This window comes from Schistocerca nitens, chromosome 5, assembly GCF_023898315.1.
Source record: "Schistocerca nitens isolate TAMUIC-IGC-003100 chromosome 5, iqSchNite1.1, whole genome shotgun sequence".
Classification (NCBI taxonomy): Eukaryota; Metazoa; Arthropoda; class Insecta; order Orthoptera; family Acrididae; genus Schistocerca; species Schistocerca nitens.
Window position 1 is genome coordinate 675069685 of NC_064618.1, and position 23939 is coordinate 675093623.

The window sequence follows — 23939 nt, forward strand, 5'->3', positions numbered from 1 at the left end:
TTCAGAAGGATGTAGGGTGCAGTAGGTACTGGGAGATGAAGAAGCTTGTACAGGATAGAGTAGCATGGAGAGCTGCATCAAACCAGTCTCAGGACTGAAGACCACAACAACAACAACAATATTACTTCATTAGCTGCTGATGAGAGTGTGTACTGTGCAACAATCTTATGTTACAAATCAACAGTACAAGGATCGTTTTCACAATGTGCCTAGCTTCACTCTTATCTAATGGAGATGTAGTCTTCTACTTAAAAGACACAACACACAAATGCTGTGACAATGTGCATATATGTCAGGTGATTTTTAAGTTTTGACACAAGTTAAAGCATACCGTTTCCCCTTGATAATGGCCATACAAGCAAAACTGTAATAGTGAGAAGTTCAAATAAAGAATTTTATGGTCAGAGGTGGCCACGATGCCTTTTACAAAATTTCACATGACTACGAACAACATTTACGAGAACTTAAACAATAAATTATACACTATGTAATAACATACCTTCTCAAACATATCATAAAATTTCTTGATCTGGTTTATCACATATTTCTTGTCAAATGTGTGATAAGAATGGTCCCAATCACCCATTACTCCCCATGATTTAAAAGTTGTCTTCTGATTTGCAATAGCAGCTTCAGCAAATTTCCGTGCTGAAATGAGATAATATATACTCAAATGCTGCTCTTATTGTCAGCATAAATAATTTCAGTGAATAAAGAACTTTTACTGATTTCCACAAACTATCTAGAGAAGAAAAAAAAATTTGCAAATAAAAAAAAAAAACATGCACTATTTTCTTCTGAAAACTGAAATTCTTTCTCATATTTTCACAGCAAAATTGTACAAATTTCTCACTGCATTTCTGCAGAAGTTTTGTCACTTACAAAGAGGATGCACAGGAACTTCCCTGTTTTCAGCTTCTGGCACTGCACACAATAATGTCTGCTGGTGTTCAAAAAGTTTATCATGGAAATATACAACTTATTGTCAACAAATGAACTAATAGAACAACATCACAAAGTGACAAGCAAAAGGAAATAATGCAAGATTAGTGCTTAATGCCCTACTGACAACAAGGTCACTAGAGATGGGGTACATGTTTGGACTGGGAAAGGGAAACAGCTGTATCTTTTGAAAGCGGTCATCCCAGCATTCACCTAGATCGATTTTAGGAAATCATGGTACTGCATCTGCTTGGGACTATAAAATGGTTCAAATGGCTCTGAGCATAATGGGACGTAACAGCTATGGTCAACAGTCCCCTAGAACTTAGAACTACTTAAACCTAACTAACCTAAGGACATCACACAACACCCAGTCATCACAAGGCAGAGAAAATCCCTGACCCCGCCGGGAGCTTGGGACTATACTACTCTGCATACCAGGCCAGTATTGTGGGCTGCTGGCTCTCCAGAAAAATGCAAGTAAACAGCCCACATCAATACAAGTCACTGAACTGTTTACATGCCTAGTCTCAAACAGCTTGGATTGCTTACCTTGTAGCTTCGCATAGCCTCTGAGGTGTCCAGTGGTGCCAACCTCACCAGTAGGCAGCATGCCTACCATGGCAGAGAGCAGGCACCACTTCCTTACACCAAGTGATATGCCTATTCAGCACCGGGTAGGTAGCCGCCCCCTCCTCCCCCACCCCCCCTCCACAGGTGACTTTTAGGCCAATGCAGAACCATGCTGCGGTCAGTTACCACTCCAGGCTTCACACTGGCTGCACCAGCAGCCACAAATCGGAGGCATTAACCTTATTGCGAGCACCTATTGTCGTCAACCTATGACTCCAACACATGCAGAAATCCAATGTCTCTGAAGCCTGTTGTTCTCGAGGACATACTCTGAATGTCAGGTTGGATCCTGCCATCAATCATACCCGAACCCCCCCTCCCCCCCCTGCTCTGCCTCCTACCACCACTCATGGACCTCATTGTGTAGGCATATCACAGGCAACATCTAGGAGAGACATTACTGCTTTAGTTTAGTTGTGTCAACATTCATCCATGGACATTGTATCTGAATTCTCTTTCTTGTATCGATAATAAACAGTTGTTTCCACACTTGTGCATTTCACTGGTAGTCCACAGCACCCCTTAGCCTCAGACAAAACAGATGGAAAACATAAACCTGGATGGTCTGGTTGAGATTTGAACTGCAGTCCTCCCAAATACTAGTGCACCGTCTACATCTAAATCTGAGCTTACATTCCACAAAACACTCATGGTGTTTGGCAGAAGGTAATTTGGATACCAGTGTCACTTCCCCTTTTCCTGTCCCAGTCATGAACATTTTGCGGGAAGAACAATTGTTGGTAAGCCTCCATGTGAGCTCAAAGTTCGCTGATTTGATCTTCATGGTCTTCTCATGAGACACATGTAACAGGAAGAAATATATTGGTTGACTGTTCCAGGAACATACGCTCTTTTAACAATTAACCGTACCATGATGCAGAATGCCTCACTTGCAGTGTCTGCGACTCCAGTTGGCTGAGCATCACTGTGACACTCTTGCGCTTACTAAATGAACATGTAATGAAATAATCTGTTCTTCCTTGGATCTTCTGTATTTCCTCTATCAGTTCTATCTGGTATAGATCCCAGACTGATGAGCAGTACTTGAGTATTGGTCGAATGAGTGTTTTGCAATCTACCTCCTTTGCTCATAGTCTACATTTCCAAAGATTCTTGCAATGAAACACACTCTGGCATCTGCCTAACCCGCAATCAATTTTATGTGGTTGTTTCATTTCAAATCGCTCCACACACACACACACACACACACACACACACACACACACACACACAGAGACAGAGAGAGAGAGAGAGAGAGAGAGAGAGAGAGAGAGAGATGCTTTATGGAAATAATTGTTCTGCAAACATGTAATCATACTACAATACTGAGTCTTTCTGTTTATATACGTTCAATATTTTACATTTGTTTTTGTTGAAGGTCAACTGCAACTTGCTGCAACAAGCGTCAATACTCTGAAAGTCCTCCTGCATTTTGCTACACTCCTCCAGCTTTGCAACTTCTCTGTACGCCATACCATTGGCTAAAAACCTCATGGATCTTCTGACTTTATCCACAACATCATTTATCTATACGTATCATTAAAAGTAATGGTCCTATAAAGATCCTTGGGGTGAGATGGAAGTTACTTTTACAACTGAAGATTTTTCCCCATTGAGAAGGCCACACAACGTTCTGTTTGCTAGAAATTCTTCAATCCCCTCACATAATTGGACTGACGTTCCATATGCTTGTATTTTGTTCATTAGTCAGCCTTCCAGAAGTCAAGAAACATGGCATCAATTTGTCCGCCTGTATCTACTGGTCTCGTGGATGACCAGAGAAAGCTGGGTTTCACAAGATCGTCTTACTGCGCCACCTCTCTCAGTCAGTAACAGGCTACACAATGTGAATTTTCATATAGTTAACAGTACATGGTTACCATGTGAAAAACATTTCTATTATCAAAAAATTATTCTTAAAAAATTCAACTGATATTCAAAGTATGTGAATGCTACTGTCGTGTCAGTTTGCTACTCGTGTATTTCACCTGTTTTTTTTTTTTTTTTTTTTTTTTTTTTAAACCCTTATCCTAAAGGGCAAGTCAAAGTTAGAAGGAGGCACAATAGTAGATACCGTAACATGTGCTGACAATGGGTTCAATAAAGCTCCCACTAGAGCTCCTATGTACCATTAAGGTTAGAATTCGCTCTTCCTTGGTATTCAGATGTTATAAACTTGTGATCAATGACACAAATGTGGTAGGGAAGCTAGACAATCTGAAAATGGAAATGCAAAGGATCAATCTAGAAGTAGTACGGGTCGGTGAAGTTAAATGGAAAGACGACAAGGATTTCTGGTCAGACGAATATAGGGCAATATAAACAGCAGCAGGAAATGGTATAACAGGAGTAGGATTCATTGTGAATACGAAGGTAGGGCAGAGGGTGTGTTACTGTGAACAGTTCAGTGGTAGGGTTGTTCTTATCAGAATTGACAGCAAACCAACACAGATAATGATAGTTCAAGCTGCAAGCTGAAGATGAAGAGATAGAAGAGAAAGCATATGAGGATATTCAAAGGGTAACACAGTAAATAAAGGGATATGAAAATCTAATAGTCATGGGGGACTTGAATGCAGTTGCAGGGGAAAGAGTAGAGGAAAAGGTTATACAAGAATATGGGCTTGGAATGACAGAGGAGAAAGGCTAATTGAGTTCTGTAATAAACTTCAGCTAGTAATAGCGAATACTCTGTTCAAGAATTGAAAGAGGAAGAGGTACACTTGGAATAGGGGTGTTACAGGAAGATCTAAAATTACATCATGGTCAGCCACATATTCTGAAATCAGATACTGGATTGTTTGGCATACCCAGGAGTAGATACAGACTCAGATCGAAAGAATAACATAGGTGCAAAGAGGCTAACTGTGAAGAACCCTTGGGTAACAGAAGAAGTACTTCAGTTGATCGATGCAAGAAGGAAGTACAAAAATGTGTAGGGAAATTCAGGAATACAGAAATACAAGTTGCTGAGGAATGAAATAAGTAGGAAGTGCAGGGAAACTAAGATGAAATGGCTGCATGAAAAGTGAAACAAAATCAAAAAAGAAATGGTTGTCGGAAGGACTAACTCAGCTTATAGGAAAGTCAAAATAGCCTTTGGTGAAATTAACAGCAAGGGTGGTAACATTAAGAGAGCAATGGGAATTCCACTCTTAAACGCAGAAGAGAGAGCGGAGAGCTGGAAAGAGTATGCTGATGGCCTCTATGAGGGAGAAGATTTGTCTGATGTGGCAGAAGAAGAAACAGGAGTTGATTTACAAGAGATAGGAGATCCAGTGTTAGAATCAGAATTTAAGAGAGCTTTGGAGGACTTGAGATAAAATAAGGCAGAAGGGATAGATAACCATCCATCAGAATTTCTAACATTATTGGGGGAAGTGGCAACAAAACAAATATTCATGATAGTGTGTAAAATGTATGGGTCTGGCGACATAACACCTGACTTTCAGAAAAATATCATCCAAACAATTCCTAAGACTGCAAGAGCTGATAAGTGCAAGAATTACCGCACAATCAGCTTAACATCGCATGCATCCAAGCTGCTGACAAGAATAACATACAGGAGAATGGAAAAGAAAATTGAAGATGTGTTGGATGACTATCAGTTTGGCTTTAGGAAAGGTAAAGGTACCAGAGAGGCAATTCAGGTGTTGCAGTTGATAACAGAAGCATGACTACAGAAAAATCAAGACACGTTCATAGGATTTGTTGTGCTGGAAAAAGCATTTTACAATATAATATGGTGCAAGATGTTCAAAATTTTGAGAAAAATACAGGTAAGGTACAGGGAGAGATGGGTAATATCAAGAGCTATGAGGGAATAATAAGACTGAATGACCAAGATTGAAGTGTTCAGATTAAAAAGGGTGTAAGACAGGAATGTAGTCTTTCACCCCTACTGTTTGATCTGTGCATTGAAGAAGCAATGATGGAAATAAAAGAAAGGTTCAGCAGTAGAAATAAAATTCACGGTGAAAGGACATCAATGATACAATTTACTGATTACATTGGTATCCTGAATGAAAATGAAGAAGAATTACAGGATCTGCTGAACAGCGGATGAACAGCGTAACAAGTACAGAATATGGATTGAGAGTAACTGAGGAAAGATGAAAGTAATGAGAAGTAGCAGAAATGAGAAGAGCAAGAAGCTTAACATCAGGGTTGATGATCAGAAAGTAGATGAAGTTAAGGAATTCTACTACATAGGCAGCGAAATAACGAATGACAGACAGAGCAAGGGGGACATCAAAAGCAGACTAGCACTGGCAAAAAGGACATTCCTGGTCAAGAGAAGTGTACTAGCATCAAACATAGGCCTTAATCTGAGGAACAAATTTCTGAGAAGGTACATCTGGAGCACAGCAGTGTATGGTAGTGAAACATGGACTGCGGAAAAACTAGAATAGAAGATAATTGAAGCTTGTGAGATGTGGTGCTACAGACAAACGTTGAAAATTAAGTGGACTAATAAGGTACGGAATGAGGAGGTTCTGCGCTGAATTGGAGAAGAAAGGAATATGTGGAAAACACCGACAAGGAGAAAGGACAGGATGATAGGACATCTGTTAAGACATCAGGGAATGACTTCCACGGTAATAGAGGGAGCTGTAGAGGGCAAAAACTGTAGAAGACAGAGACTAAAATGCATTCAGAAAATAATTGAGGACACAAGTTGCAACAAGTGCTGCTCTGAGATGAAGAGGATGGCACAGGAAAGGAATTCATGGTGTGCTGCATCAAACCAGTCAGATGACTGAAGACTAAAAAAAAGATCAACGGCTATCCTAAATGAAAGTCTTTAGCCTGAAGATATAGAACATATTGATGAATTGGGAAGGTCTGACCACTCACAATTATCTTGTGTTCTCTCACAAGAACAATTTCTTGGTTTAACTCAAGTGGTCAATGCTATGCAGGACATGAAAAGCTGTGACGGGATTGATCTTATGGTGGCATAGTAATACACAAGTACTGACAGCCCTGTCATTGGTATAATTAATTTCTGTGATTGTGTGTTAGGCGTGTCACCAATATAATTACTACAGAGCAATGGAAATGAAACCTTAAGGGAGACCATTATCTGTGTAATGAAACATTTCATTGCTGAACAGCAAGATGTAAGTGTCCAAGGTGCACATTATTTCTGCGGACGATCATGTTGCTATCATCGTGTGTGCTGATGAACTGACTGCTTAGGAGCTGAGGCAGCACTTTCATAACCACCATCCCTCCGACGTGCTGCTCTTTTCACAGTCCACAATCAGGGCTGGCTGTGTGTCCAGTATCTCTTCCGCCTCCTCCCATAACAAAATCACACTGTCCATGTTTTGTGACAAGGAATATGTGCGGCGTCATCTCCGCTGCTCCTCCACCTGTCCCCAAAGTCAGTTCACTGTGGAATATCTGCTTCTTCTGATTGTAGGTTCTCAGTCCTTACCAAGGATGTAGCCACTATCGTGACTGTTCAGCGGTTTCCTTACTCAAATCTTAACAGATTCTTTAGTGACAAGTTAAGAAATCTGTGTCAGTACCTTAGGATGGTCGTCATCCTTTCTGTGTAATACCAATAGGCAATGTTCCATGATTACTGGCTTGATAAGCTACTGCACTCTGGTGTACTATTGGTGTTGTCAGCAACAACCTTTAGCAGTATGCACCATCTAATATATATATGTCATGCCACAATGGGAGCATATCTGATTTCTGTGGTCCAAGTTAATCTAAATACAAAACCAAGCAGTGCTGTGTTTCAGTTGGTGGGTGTAGAACTATCTTCACTTAGCATTTCCAGAGAATTCATCCTAGAATGGTTACACAGAGTGGCAAATTCGGATAGCCTTACATCCTATACCAAAGGTACAACCAGTGAAAACAGAACAAGAACCTCAGGACGAAATGACCATTGTGTTTATTCCATTCTGTGGCATATTATCTGGAAAGACAGAATGAATTCTCTGGACACACTAAGTAGTTAGTTTCATGTTCCATGAATCATTTCCATAATAAACCATAATTATGTGGAATGAGTCATTTTACATTTACAACACAAATTATTTTGTAAATATGCTACATGCTGGTCAAGTTTTTGTTTTATTTATAATTATTAAATACAATAATATAAACTCTTCTATGGAACTGAAGGAGTTGTCAAGGAGAAACGTTTTCAGGTTGTCTTCAAATTTTATTTTGGTGTCTGTCAGACATTTTATATCACTGGGTAAATGATCAAATATTTTAGGTGCAGTACTGTGCACCTGCCTTATGCAAACAAAGATCATCCTTCACAGAACCTTAACTGACCCTAACATTAGATGGTTGTCAAAAAGACACATTTAACATCATACTTTGGCAATATACAACCAATCATTGTGCAAATGTTCCCTGATTATGGCAAAAGGGCTATAGACTTTGGAGCCACCTCAGTATTATCACTGACCTGGGCACAGTAGGTTGATAGAGCAATACACATCTGATCTATCTTTCACTATAACCAAAGTACGGAAAATCCAGGATGGAATAATGACAATATTATGAAAGGCAGTCTGGCCTCAGCAGCCACAGACTGTGATCATGTGCGCGTGTGAGTTGCATGTGAATGTGTGTGTGTGTGTGTGTGTGTGTGTGTGTGTGTGTGTGTGTGTTTTCCTGGTTCTGCAAACCAAGGTTTTACACTCCCTTAGCACTTACTTGCTGCAGCTTCGCTTTGAAAATGACTGGGTGTGTACCTGTAGGAGAATCTCAGGTCTCACATTGTTTTTCTGTAAGGGGAGGAAATTTATCACTGCTTGCACAGGTTGAACAAACTTCACAGCATTAGAGTAAGATTGCAATGTGCATTGTCGTTTTCATTGATGTTTCATGATACAAATGTTGTTTCAACATTTGCCAAAGTTGTGCATCATATTAATTCTCCTACTGCCAATCACATTAAGCAAAGATCTGGCCTAGCTCTTGCTCATGGAAGGATCCATTACACTCATGGCATCTGGATTTCATTTCCAAGGGATTGTTTTGGCTTCATTTAATGATTGTTTCAAACATTTTGGCGTTTTCTTGGGATTGGCTGGACAGTGCTTTATGGTCGCAATCTGACTGGGAATTTCATTCTTTAACTGTTCGGCATTTGGCAAAGTTTATACGTTTCCATGGCTCAGAGTCTAATATTGTATCTTGACATTCTATGATAAATCTCATGGTGAAAAGTTTTGATGACACAGCTTTATCCGCACTAGGGAAATGTTTGAATTTTACACCAGTGGCCAAGCACTTGGCAGTGGTTGACTTCATTAGTTCTGTTGAAAAGGCTGTTTTTAAACTACCTCTTGATGTTGCAGAGGAGTCTAGGAGGGAGGCATGTTGTGTATTGACAGGGGCACGTCCACTCAGAGTAATATGACAGCAAAGGAGTGGACTGCTTTAAATTCACTTAAAGTTGATCCAGATATTGTTATTTTACCTACAGCCAAGGGCAATGCTATTATTGTTTTGGACAAGCAAGATTGCGTTCAAAAGACACAGTGTTTGCTATCTGATTCAGAATATTGCAGGATGGTGCTGATCCCACGAAAAGTGTTGAGAGAAAGACTAACAGTGACCTGCAGAAAAGTTCCTTATTGCATAAGACTATCAAGAGTCTTAATGCTTATTGTACTGTTTCTATGTTATATGCCTTCCAAAGATCCACAAGGAATGGGTTCCCCTTAGGTTGATTGTAACATTGGTGCTCTCATGTATCATGAAGCAAAACACCTTCTAATCTATATATGATTGAACTGAAGGAGAAGGGTGGATAAAGAGAAGGGAAGGAATTAATTATGTCAGCTGCATTGGGACATTGTGCAGAATCAATGGTGATGAGTGAAAATGTGTGCTGGACCGGGATTCAAACCTGGGATCACTTGTTTACTAGGCAGTTGCATTAACCAATGTGCTACCCGGGACACTCTGTTTATTGCAAATGCACAGAATATCTCAGCATGTCTCATGGCCAACTCACATTCCCATCGAGTGCCATCTATTTGCAGTCCTTGTCGATTACCTCCATGCTTGCCACTCTGAGAATCCTGCAGGCGGTTGGATGAACTTGTGCATCCACACTGAAGAAGTTGGATCCACTGCCCATCTAGGCATATCAATTATATGAATGCGTGGTATGTGTTCTTTCGAACATGTCCAAAAGAGCAGACACCACACATTCATATAATCATGTATCTTGCAATCTTTTGAATCCACTAATAGGTTGGTGTGAGCATAACATTAAGAATGCAGGAGAGTTCTTATGCTGATTATAAGAAATGTGTTTGAATAACTCTGATACTCTAGCCACTTTTGATCTGGTCTCTCTCTCTTCACCCTCATTCCTCTGACTGATTCATTAAAGTGGAATTAGGTTACGTTTGGTGTTGAATTAACAACCCTATTTAGACATATTGACTTCCATTCTTATTCAATGGCAACTACTATGAGCAGACAGATGGAGTTGCACTGGGAAGCTCGTTGTCACATATAGCTGCAATTTGTTTATGGAACACTTCAAGGAACATGACTTGGAGTCAGTGGCTTTGAATCCTGCATGTTTCTTTCAGATATGTACATGACACTTTTGTTGTTTGGCCTCATGGCAGTTAGAATTTGAACATCTTTTTAGAACACCTGAATCAAGCGACCCCGATATTTGTTCCATGATGGAAGTGGAAAAGGATGGCTGCCCTCCATTTTTTGATATTTTGGTCAGTAGAAAGACTGATAGTACATTGGAGCATGCCACTTATGGGAAGCCTACTCACACCGACTTGTATCTATAGGCTGATAGTTGTCACCATTCGGTTCAGTGTGAAGGGGTACTTCGCACCTTGGTTCACAGGACCCACATCACCTCGGACCCTGAGAATTTGTCAACTGAGTTAGCCCATCTTGAGGCCACCTTCCGCCAGAATGGTTCAAGCGAAAGGCAGATCACATATGTGTTGCAATATCAACCAACCATGCACCAGGTGTGTGATGATAATACCGAGGTGGCACCAAGGTCTACGGCTTTTCTGCCTTACTCAGGGAACATTTCCAACAGGATTGGTCATATTTTGCAGAAATATTAAGTTAAATAAGTTTTTTGACTGCCATCTAAGATTAGGGTTCTTTTAGCTTCCTCAAAAGATGATCTTGGGTTGTGAAATGTGGATTTTTACGGTATTCCATGTAGTTGTGGCATGTGATATATTGGTCAAACTATCAGGACTGTGGAGGACTGATGTACTGAGTATAAGTGACACACACGACTATAACAGCTGAGCATACACTGAAGTGCCAAAGAAACTGGTATAGGCATGCATATTCAAATACACAGATATGTAAACAGGCGGAATACAGCGCTGCAGTCAGCAATGCCTGTTTAAGACAACAAGCATCTAACGCAGTTGTTAGATCAGTTACTGCTGCCACAATGGCAGGTTAAAAAGATTTAAGTGAGTTTGAACATGGTGTTATAGTTGGTGCATGAGCGATGGGACACAGCATCTCTGAGATAGCGATGAAGTGGGGATTTTCCCATACGACCATTTCATGAGTGTACCACAAATATCAGGAATCCTGTAAAACGTCGAATCTCCAACATTGCAGCAGCCAGAAAAAGATCGTGCAAGAACGGGACCAATGATGACTGAACAGAATCATTCAACATGGCAGAAGTGCAACCCTTCCATAAATTGCTCCAAATTTCAATGCTGGGTCATCAACAAGTGTCAGCGTGCGAACCATTCAACGAAATGTCATCAATATGGGCTTTCAGAGCTGAAGGCTCACTCATGTACCCTTGATGACGGCACAACACAAAGCTTTACACCTCACCTGGGCCTGTCATCACTGACATTGGACAATCTTTACGCCTCGCCTTGGCCCGTTCTCACTGACATTGGACTGTTGATGACTGGAAACATATTGCCTGGTCAGATGAGTCTCGTTACAAATTGTATGGAGCAGATGGACATGTAAACCTCATGAATCCAAAGACTCTGCATGTCAGCAGGGAACTGTTCAAGCTGGTGGAGCCTCTGTAATGGTGTGGAGCGTGTGCAGTTGGAGTGATATTGGACCTCTGATACATCTAGATTCGACAAGCATCCTGTCTGATCACCTGCATCCATTCATGTCCACTGTGCATTCTGACGGACTTGGGCAATTCCAGCAGGACAATGTGACACCCCACACACTCAGAATTGCTACAGAGTGACTCCAGGAATTCTCTTCTGAGTTTAAACACTTCCACTGGCTGCCAAACTCCCCAGATATGAACATAATTGAGCATATCTGGGATGCTTTGCAACATGCCGTTCGAAAGAGATCTCCACTCTCTCTCACTTTTACAGATTTATGGACAGCCCTGTAGGAGTCATGGTGCCAATTCGCTCTAGCACTACTTCAGACATTAGTGAAGTCCTTGTCATGTTGTGTTGCGGCACTTCTGCATGTTCGTGGGGGACCTACACAATATTAGGCAGGTGTACCAGTTTCTTTGGCTCTTCAATGTATCTGCTATTCCAGAATATTATCTTGGCACCAGTTATCCTATGGGATATAACAACACAGAATTCTGGCACGCATTTCCAGCTACTGAGAGAGTATTATTACGGAAGCAATTAAAATTAAATTAGCAAGTAACCTTATAAACAGAGATGGAGGTATTTGTTTAAATTCTGTGTGGTATTCTGCTCTCTCTGTTGCAAAAAAAGCAGTGAGACAGAGTTAATGCTACATTAACTGTTGGTTATTAATTTTCACTACTGATAACTGCTGCTGTTGGCCAGCTTTGGCCACATCGCTGGTGTGTGTGTGCGTGTGTGTGTGTGTGGGGGGGGGGGTTCTTTTTCCAGAATAGCTCTGAAAATTGAGGTTTTAAATTCCCTTGCACGTGCTTTCTTGGTGCAGTTTTTCCTTGAAAATGGCAGGGTGTGCACCTGTCAAAATTTTGACGGTTGTCGATGGTGTCACCCGGCTGCAGTCCTTAAACTTATTTTTACTATTGTTTAATCAATCGCTTTGAGGAAATAAAACTAGTATTTTACACAACCTTTTTTAAAATCTGTATTTTTACTGGTCAAATGAATGCACTGCTGTAGTGAGTTGAAAGCCACTCACTGTCAGAATTGCTTTCTGGTGTACAAAACAAATTTAAACAACAGTTCCCAAACATTTCATGGTCTCACTCAGTCCAAATTGCACTCAAAATATTTATCTTTTTTTTTCAGCAGCTTTCCTACATCTCTTATATAATATATATAAACAAAGATGATGTGACTTACCAAATGAAAGTGCTGGCAGGTCGACAGACACACAAACGAACACAAACATACACACAAAATTCAAGCTTTCGCAACAAACTGTTGCCTCATCAGGAAAGAGGGAAGGAGAGGGAAAGACGAAAGGATGTGGGTTTTAAGGGAGAAGGTAAGGAGTCATTCCAATCCCGGGAGCGGAAAGACCTACCTTAGGGGGGAAAAAAGGACGGGTATACACTCGCATACACACACATATCCATCCACACATATACAGACACCATGGATATGTGTGTGTGTGCGAGTGTATACCCGTCCTTTTTTCCCCCTAAGGTAGGTCTTTCCGCTCCCGGGATTGGAATGACTCCTTACCTTCTCCCTTAAAACCCACATCCTTTCGTCTTTCCCTCTCCTTCCCTCTTTCCTGATGAGGCAACAGTTTGTTGCGAAAGCTTGAATTTTGTGTGTATGTTTGTGTTCGTTTGTGTGTCTGTCGACCTGCCAGCACTTTCATTTGGTAAGTCACATCATCTTTGTTTTTAGATATATTTTTCCTACGTGGAATGTTTCCCTCTATTATAACCATATATATATATATATATATATATATATATATATATATATATATATATATATATATATATAGAGAGAGAGAGAGAGAGAGAGAGAGAGAGAGAGAGAGAGAGAGGGAGGGAAACATTCCACGTAGGAAAAATATATCTAAAAACAAAGATGATGTGACTTACCAAATGAAAGTGCTGGCAGGTCGACAGACACACAAACAAACACAAACATACACACAAAATTCAAGCTTTCGCAACAAACTGTTGCCTCATCAGGAAAGAGGGAAGGAGAGGGAAAGACGAAAGGATGTGGGTTTTAAGGGAGAGGGTAAGGAGTCATTCCAATCCCGGGAGCAGAAAGACTTACCTTAGGGGGAAAAAAGGATGGGTATACACTCGCACACACACACATATCCATCCACACATATACAGACACAAGCAGACATATTTAAAGACAAAGAGTTTGGGCAGAGATGTCAGTCGAGGCAGAAGTGCAGAGGCAAAGATGTTGTTGAATGACGGGTGAGGTATGAGTGGCGGCAACTTGAAATTAGCGGAGATTGAGGCCTGGTGGATAACGGGAAGAGAGGATATATTGAAGAGCAAGTTCCCATCTCCGGAGTTCGGATAGGTTGGTGTTAGTGGGAAGTATCCAGATAACCCGGACGGTGTAACACTGTGCCAAGATGTGCTGGCCGTGCACCAAGGCATGTTTAGCCACAGGGTGATCCTCATTACCAACAAACACTGTCTGCCTGTGTCCATTCATGCGAATGGACAGTTTGTTGCTGGTCATTCCCACATAGAATGCGTCACAGTGTAGGCAGGTCAGTTGGTAGATCACGTGGGTGCTTTCACACGTGGCTCTGCCTTTGATCGTGTACACCTTCCGGGTTAGAGGACTGGAGTAGGTGGTGGTGGGAGGGTGCATGGGACAGGTTTTACACCGGGGGCGGTTACAAGGGTAGGAGCCAGAGGCTAGGGAAGGTGGTTTGGGGATTTCATAGGGATGAACTAAGAGGTTCGTAACCACCTTCCCTAGCCTCTGGTTCCTACCCTTGTAACCGCCCCCGGTGTAAAACCTGTCCCATGCACCCTCCCACCACCACCTACTCCAGTCCTCTAACCCGGAAGGTGTACACGATCAAAGGCAGAGCCACGTGTGAAAGCACCCACGTGATCTACCAACTGACCTGCCTACACTGTGACGCATTCTATGTGGGAATGACCAGCAACAAACTGTCCATTCGCATGAATGGACACAGGCAGACAGTGTTTGTTGGTAATGAGGATCACCCTGTGGCTAAACATGCCTTGGTGCACGGCCAGCACATCTTGGCACAGTGTTACACCATCCGGGTTATCTGGATACTTCCCACTAACACCAACCTATCCGAACTCCGGAGATGGGAACTTGCTCTTCAATATATCCTCTCTTCCCGTTATCCACCAGGCCTCAATCTCCGCTAATTTCAAGTTTCCGCCACTCATACCTCACCTGTCATTCAACAACATCTTGGCCTCTGCACTTCTGCCTCGACTGACATATCTGCCCAAACTCTTTGTCTTTAAATATGTCTGCTTGAGTCTGTATATGTGTGGATGGATATGTGTGTGTGTGTGCGAGTGTATACCCGTCCTTTTTTCCCCCTAAGGTAAGTCTTTCCGCTCCCGGGATTGGAATGACTCCTTACCCTCTCCCTTAAAACCCACATCCTTTCGTCTTTCCCTCTCCTTCCCTCTTTCCTGATGAGGCAACAGTTTGTTGCGAAAGCTTGAATTTTGTGTGTATGTTTGTATTCGTTTGTGTGTCTTTCGATCTGCCAGCACTTTCATTTGGTAAATCACATCATCTTTGTTTTTAGATATATTTTTCCTACGTGGAATGTTTCCCTCTATTATAACACTTTGATAACTTCGTTTGCAAAATTTAAGCAGTACCAAAAGCAAATTGGAGACTTATGTCTGCACTTTAATTCACTACCAAAGAGATGCGCACAAATATGTCTGTTCTGTGCATAAGAGTTAGTGCACTAAACCTAATGGCTGATTTTCCTGTTATTTTTAACATGCACGATAATCTGAGGCCTCAAAAGCAAATAATCTACCTCAAAAATATTTGGCACACAAAGTCCTTATGCATAGTATCTTTTTTCAAGAATTCAGTTATCCATGACAATATGGCTCGATTTTCCAAATTTCCTAATGGAATGTTTGAGGCCTCAACAGCTTTTTTCCAAAATTGTTCTTGTCTTGTGTTGTTCTTTTACCACTGTTCAAGCTTTCAACAACTAATGATTGATTGCACTGAGAAGCAGCAGCATTTTCTCACTAGTGAAGAGTGCTTCTCTGATTTTATGTGTTTCTCAACACTGTAAATTTTTCCCACCCCACTCCACAATTGCAAAACCTACACAATGCTATTTTCACGTCTGTAGCATATAAGCCCTAACTAGCATACCACTAAGGGCTTTCATGTGATACAAAGTATTGTGGACCATATCTAACAACACTACAGAACACAGATAGAACCAACAAGGTGTTAGAAGTAGAACTGAACTGGATTATATACGCACATTCCAGCTGGACTTATCAGAATAACTGAATCAATAGAAATCAAATGACATAGAATAACTGAATCAATAGAAATCAAATGACATCGACCCATACTGATTGCTTACTGATCACCACCAATGCCAGCTAACAGACAAATCTATGATTAGGGCCACTATGGCTACAAAATCACAAGCAACAAGGTGAATTAATGATAGATAAAATGTTGAGTGTAATCGAATTTAAAATCACCTCATTTTTTGACAACTAGAAATCTCAACTATATTTACATTTATCACAAATACAGTCTTTTCAGGTCCCAAACAATGATGTAATTACAGATATGTAGGCTAAAAACCAAATTAAACCATACATTGTGCAGAGCTCAAATTTGTGAAGTTGAACGAACAGGAGATATTTAACATAATACAAAAGCTAACGAATAGACACTTATCTGGCTGGTATGATGCCTCAGATGAGTTGGGTAAAAGAATATATGTGTGAATTCAAGTGCCTTAAAAATAAGCGTGTCTATGACACAGCATAACAGGTAATAAAAGAGATTCAAATTATATGTCCATGTCACTAATTCTCAACTTCAATAAAATACACTATGTGATCAAAGCATCTGAACACCTGTCAGAAAATGATTTACAAATTCGTGGCACCCTCCATTGGTACTGCTGGAATTCAATACGGTGTTGACCTACCCTTAGCCTTGATGGCAGCTTCCACTCTCAGAGGCATATGTTCAGTCAGGTGCTGGAAGGTTTCTTGGGGAATGGCAGCCCATTCTTCACGGAGTGCTGCACTGAGGAGAGGTACTGATGTCGGTCGGTGAGGCCTGGCACGAAGTCATCGTTCCAAAACATCCCAAAGGTGTTCCATAGAATTCAGGTCAGGACTCTGTTCAGGCCAGTCCATTACAGGGATGTTATTGTCGTGTAACCACTCCGCCACAGGCTGTGCATTATGAACAGGTGCTCGATCATGTTGAAAGATGCAATCGCCATCCCTGAATTGCTCTTCAACAGTGGGAAGCTAGAAGGTGCTTAAAATATCAGTGTAGGCCTGTGCTGCGATAGTGCCATGCAAAACAACAAGGGGTGGAAGCCCCTCCATGAAAAACACAACCACACCTTAACACCACCATCCCTGATTTTACTGTTGATACTACACACGCTGGTAGATGCCGCTCACCGGCCATTAGCCATACCAACACCCTGCCATTGGATCAGCACATTGTGTACCATAATTTGTCACTCCACACAATGTTTTTCCACTGTTCAATTGCTCCAATGTTTATGCTCCTCACACCAAGCGAGGCATTGTTTGGATTTACCGATGTGATGTGTGGCTTATGAGCAGCCGCTTGACCATGAAATCCAAGTTTTCTCATCTCCCGCCTAACTGACATAGTACTTGCAGGTGATCCTGACGCAGTTTGGAATGCCTGAGTGATGGTCTGGATAGGCATCTGCCTATTACACATTACGACCCTCTTCAAGTGTCGGCAGTCTCTGTCAGTCAACAGACGAGATTGGCCTGTATGCTTTTGTGCTGTGCATGTCCCTTCACGTTTCCATTTCACTATCACATTGGAAACTGTGGACCTAGGGATGTTTTAGGAGTGTGGAAATGTATGTCTGAACCTGAGCGTTCAGACAATCACCTGACCACTTTTGAAGTCCGTCCACTACTCAAGGCCTGGAATTCTTGCCTATCACGGAATAGATTAACGAAAGATCCAAGCACAGCTACTATTGTTATCAGACCAGTGTTGTAGACTGGGGCATGCACACTTCAGGAACATTTTTAGACCTTAGTAAAGCTTGTTTTAAAAAAAAAAAAAAAAAAGAAAGAAAGAAAGAAAGAGGGCATAACAGGAGGTATACAATGTCAAGTACACATCAATTCCACTTTTACACCAAACTTTCATGTAAAACTCTTAGAAAGGTTGTAACTTTCAAAGCCACCACCAAAACAGTGATAAAAGGAGTCCCTCCACATTAACAAGGTAATTAACAAATGGCTCACAATTATTTTGTGATTGAGCTTACTAGAGAAGTAACAGTCCCATAAAAAGGCAATTACTGCCTCACATTTATCCTGCCCCCTCTCATTCCCCATATTCCAAAAATCCAGCCTTTCTTATTGTTTCTTGATTCTGTAACCTAAACGTAACACGCAAATATGAAGAGCAGTTTCCAGATCAATCTGTAATTGCAATCTCCAGCAAAAATATAATACATGTTTAACTATTCCTACATTCTGCAATATTATTTGCTAATGCCTATGAGACATATACTTGCTACTTTCATGGAAACTCTGGTAACTGCAGCATTTCAAAAACGCGATAACATGCTTATATTTCCAAATAGTTTCATCACTAAAGATAATCTGAAGCCACAATGTAATGCATTAACAGCTATTCAAATCACCTTTATATCTTATTTCAACTGGTGTAAGCTTTGTTTCTTTTCCACATGAATTGGATACTGCTTTCAGTTCAATGGGCAAACCATGGCAGTCCCATCCCGGAATAAAATGCACTCTTTGACCTTGAAGTACCTTGTGACGCAATATTATGTCTTTCATAATCTGTAAATGCAAAACATAGAATTAATAGTATGAGATATTTTTAACAAATGAAAACTAAAACTATTACTATGTCTGGCAATTTTGCTATCTCTTACTGTTGATACAAGCTGCTTGGTTACAAACACTTCTTTGGATATGGAAACTGCAACAAAGTCAAAATTACTTCAGGAGGCAAGCTTGGGAGGCCTACTAGAACAGTTGGGTTTTGGGTTGAAGTCTGCATAAATTTTCATCTCTGAATTAGCGCTACTTCTAGAGTGTACGATACTTCGTTCTTGACACATCCCTTTCTTGTCTAGCAATGTCCGTTGATACCAATGTTCAGAAATCAAGAATCATCATCAAATGCTCGCAACAAGAACTTATGAAATAATTCACATTACTTTACTTACAAGGTGTATGCATAGGAAGCGTACGCCTGTGAATCCACTGTCATGTAATATCTAACTTGCTTCAGCACTCCACTATGGTTTGGTTTGGCAACAGTAAGGAACCACCAAGTTTGGAATTTACTCACTGTAACTGCACGCAGATGTCAGGAACAGTGGCCTGAACAGCAGTTCCCATCACCTCCCCTTTTTACAAATAATCTTCAAGTGCAACATTGGCTGCTGGCCAAGATCAAGAACCATGTAAAGACCAATGGATTTAGAAATACTACACAGCAGACTCCAAGAAGTCATCTGCAGGGAGCAGCAATACCAGAGCCTCAGGAGATGAGAAGAAGACCGACTAGTGAGTTCCAAAGTCAACCACCAACAGACATTATCATAAAAAGAAGAAGAAGAAGCTAGATGCAGGTATTCCCAGAACGACATGCAGGAAGCTGCAAGGACATGAAAGTAGGCAGACACAACATTTGTCACAACATTTGTATTTTTCTGGGCTTCGGACAGTCATTGGAGCAATTTCTGAGCAAGCCTGACACATGCTTTCACTAACAACTGTGACTTCAGTATTCATTTGCACTCAACTCCACAGGCTATTGCATTATCTTACAACTACCTGCATTTGAACTCCTTTAGTCAACCACCTACAGTATACCTGACATTCTTACTTTGAGTCTTGACTATTCTGCAGTCATTTGCACTGGCATTCGCCTGAACATTTTTACACTTCTGAATTCACAAACGTGTTAACAGCCAAACAAACTTTAAGAAAGTCTTTGTTTGTAAAAGCGGACACAGATGAATTTATCTCATTAATAAATGAGGTGACAAGGTATTCTTTATGTTCAAGTCTAAACTCTAATATGCACCATATTTAGCCACGGACATTACTGCACACTTTTAATATGTGATGGATGCATCACACATTACTGTATGGGTGTCATATATTGTTCCATGCAAACGCCAATAAATCCAAACAAACCACTGCATTCACAATCAAAACATGAAATGCAGCTCAAGTCAATCATGTGTTTGTCACAAAACAGCACCTGGTAACAATTTGTGCCATGCACATAAATTTTATGTTTATTCACATGGAAACAAATTTCACCTCATTAATTATTATGAATCATAATCTCTGCCAGCTCTTTTCAATTCTTGAGCCTGACTCTCAGAAAAGATGGCACCACAATTATAAGTGTGAGCACTACTTCTGAGCTGATTCGATTGCAACATGCATTTCAGAAATGTTGGCACCTATTTAGCACTCTTTGCTGCATCCATGGGGCTGCAGCAAAGAGCCACCTGCGGTGGACATCACTTTCTTTCAAGGAATCCCATATAACAGGTCTAGTGTTGTATGACACAGAAGCTCAGAGAGCTTCCACAGGCATTTACACAAATATGTTGCCTTTAAACTTTGAAGAAACACAGCTTATTCAGCTTTGCACAGTCAAAAATATCACACATCTTATTAATCAAATATATGAACAAAGAATAATAAACAGAGCAGAAAGTATTATGCATTTAGGTGTTCATATTTATGAAAGTTTTATGTAGCCTTTGGAAATACAAAAGTCAGTAAGGTAATGTGTTCTGCAGAATAAGTCAAATTGTGGACTGTCAGATGTCTGAATTGTGGTAGGGAAGCTAGAAAATCTAGAAAGGAAAATGCAGAGGTTGAATCTACATGTAATAAAACTCAGTGAAGTGAAATGGTAAGCAGACAGAGGTAAATTGTCAGGTAAATATAGGTTAATAGCAGTAGCATCAGAAAATTATACAATGGGAGTAGGATTCACTACAAACAGGAAGGCAAGGCAAAGAGGTAGTTACTGGAAACAATTCAGTGAAAGGATTTTTCAGAACAGAATCAGAATCAAACCAATGCCAACAGCTACATCTCAAGTATACATGCTGTCACTAACAGCAGAAGATGATGAGAAAGAGTGAGTACAAGAGGGAAACTGAAACACTATATTAGGGGAAGGAACAGCAGAAATGTGGAAGAATACAGGATTTGGAATAACGATGAGAGAGGAGTGTGACCCCTTGAGCTCTGTAATAAACATCAGTTAATAATAAAAAATAAAAAATGCAAAAATCACAAGAGGAGGGAGTAAATTCGGATACGGCTAAGAGCTAAAGGAAGATCCCAGATGGATTACGTCATGGGGAGACAGAGTTTCCAAAATTAGATATTACATTGTAAGATTTACCCAATAGCTGTCAGAATTTCAGATCATAATTTAATAATAATGAAGAGCACTTCTTCAAGAATTGTGAGGAAGACTCAACATACAATGAAGTGGTAAACTGAAGTATTGAGGAATGACTAAGTGTATTTTAAGTTCTCTCAGGTTGTAGGTACTAAAGAAATGAATATGAGAGCTGACAATTCAGTTGAGAAGAATAGACATCCCTAAAAGGGTGATAACAGAAGTTGGATGGACAAATTTATGTGTTACTGCCCAGAAACTGAGCAACACAAGAAATACTTCAATTAAAAAAAGTTCTGGAAAAGGAAGTGAAATAGCAGAGTAAGTTACTTAGTGTGAACTTATCATGCAATCGATATGAAGTGCAAGGAAGCTAAGGGAAAATGTTTGTCAGGAGGACAGATTCAGCCTGTAGGAAAGTCACAATAAACTTCAGAAAATTTAAAAGCAGAGACGTTGCTGATATTCTAAAATGAGAAACTGATGTCAGTTTGGAGAATCTAAGGGGTCTAGCATGAGAATCAGCATTTGACAGAGATATGGAGGACTTCTGGTCACAACACTTCTCCACAAGTTCTAAAATCAGTGGGGGTAGTGGCAACCAAACGATTTTTCTCAAGTTAACATGTAGAATTTACAAGGCTATAGACATATCATCAGACTTCAGAAAGAATATCATTCATATAATCTGGAAGATAACAAGGGCAGATAAACGTGAGAACAGTGGCACAATGAGCTTGGCAATTCCAGCATTCATGTCATTAACGAGGAAAATATAATGAACAAGAAAAAGAAAATTAAGGATATGTTAGATGATGATCAGTTTCACTTTTGAAAATTTAGGGGCACCAGAGTGGTGGTTCTAATGTTACATATGATAATCACAAAAATCAAGACTTTTCTGACAATCTATTTGCTGTGAAAGGAAAAAGCATTTGATACCACAAAATAGTAGTGTAAGATGTTAAAAACCATATGAAAAGTGGGTATACACTACAAAAAAGACAAGTAACATACAACATCTGAAAGAAACAAAAGTGGCAACAAAAATGGAATGCGAAGGCAGAAGAGCTTGAATTAAATGAGTGTATGACAGGGACATGGTCTTTCTCCTCTACTATTCAGTATCTATATTTAAGAAGCAATAAGGGAAATAAAGCAAAGATTTGGAAGTGGGATCAAAATCCAGCAAGAAATTGTTCAGGAAGAATTCCAAGCACAGTGGAATGAACAGTCTACTGTGCACAAAATGTGGATTAATAGTAAACAAAACAAAAAAGCATAGGGATGGCTTAAGAAGTAGCAGAAAAGAGATTAGCATTGTATATCACATCAAAACTGGCGCGCAGAGTTGACAAAAAGTGAAGAATTCTGCTACCTTGGAAGCAAAATTACATGTAACAGATGAAGTAAGGAGGACATAAGAAGCAGACTTGCACAGGCAAAGAAAGCACTCCTTGACAAAAGAAGTCAGCTAGCATTAAACATAGTTCTTAATTTGAGAAATAACTTTCTGAGACTGTACATTTGGCGTGCAGTGTTCTATAGAAAGGGATCACAGAATATGAGAAAGCTGGAAATGAAAAGAATCAAATCACTTACATGCAGGATTACAGAAGGATGATGAACATTAAGTGAGGTATAAGGTGATAGACTCTCCCCGATGTTATTCAATCTGTATATTGAGTAAGCAGTAAAGGAAACAAAAGAAAAATTCGGAGTAGGTATTAAAATCCATGGAGAAGAAATAAAAACTTTGAGGTTCGCCGATGACATTGTAATTCTGTCAGAGACAGCAAAGGACTTGGAAGAGCAGTTGAACGGAATGGACAGTGTCTTGAAAGGAGGATATAAGATGAACATCAACAAAAGCAAAATGGGGATAATGGAATGTAGTCGAATTAAGTCGGGTGATTCTGAGGGAATTAGATTAGGAAATGAGACACTTAAAGTAGTAAAGGAGTTATGCTACTTGGGGAGCAAAATAACTGATGTTGGTCGAAGTAGAGAAGATATAAAATGTAGACTGGCAATGGCAAGGAAAGCGTTTCTGAAGAAGAGAAATTTGTTAACATCGGGCATAGATTTAGGTGCCAGGATGTCGTTTCTGAAAGTATTTGTATGGAGTGTAGCCATGTATGGAAGTGAAACATGGGCAATAAATAGTTTGGACAAGAAGAGAATAGAAGCTTTCAAAATGTGGTGCTACAGAAGAATGCTGAAGATTAGATGGGTGGATCACATAACTAATGAGGAGGTATTGAATAGAATTGGGGAGAAGAGGAGTTTGTGTCACAACTTGACAAGAAGAAGGGACCGGTTGGTAGGACATGTTCTGAGGCATCAAGGGATCACAAATTTAGCATTGGAGGGCAGCATGGAGGGTAAAAATCATAGAGGAAGACCAAGAGATGAATATACTAACAAGGGAACCTCCCCATCGCACCGCCCTCAGATTTAGTTATAACTTGGCACAGTGGATAGGCCTTGAAAAACTGAACACAGATCAATCGAGAAAACAGGAAGAAGTTGTGTGGAACTATGAAAAAATAAGCAAAATATACAAACTGAGTCGTCCATGCGCTACATAGGCAACATCAAGGATAGGCAGACCACAGGAGCGCCGTGGTCCCGTGGTTAGCGCGAGCAGCTGCAAAACGAGGAGTCCTTGGTTCAAATCTTCTCTTGAGTGAAAATTTTAATTTTTTATTTTCAGACTAATCTGTCCGTACAATTTTAGTGTGGGAGTAGACGTGATTACCATTC

The 23939-nt window shown here is 40.3% G+C and overlaps 1 protein-coding gene across 1 annotated transcript in view; it reads right to left on the minus strand.

Annotated features, from left to right (window-relative positions):
• Window positions 1–23939, minus strand: part of LOC126259852 (isoleucine--tRNA ligase, mitochondrial) — a 96585-nt gene that overhangs the window by 54474 nt on the left and 18172 nt on the right. The window contains exons 3-4 of the mRNA XM_049956907.1: window positions 18406–18565; window positions 500–648 (exon numbers count right to left, since the gene is read on the minus strand). Of these exons, the coding sequence (XP_049812864.1) occupies window positions 500–648; window positions 18406–18565 (309 nt within the window). The remainder of the gene's footprint in view (window positions 1–499; window positions 649–18405; window positions 18566–23939) is intronic.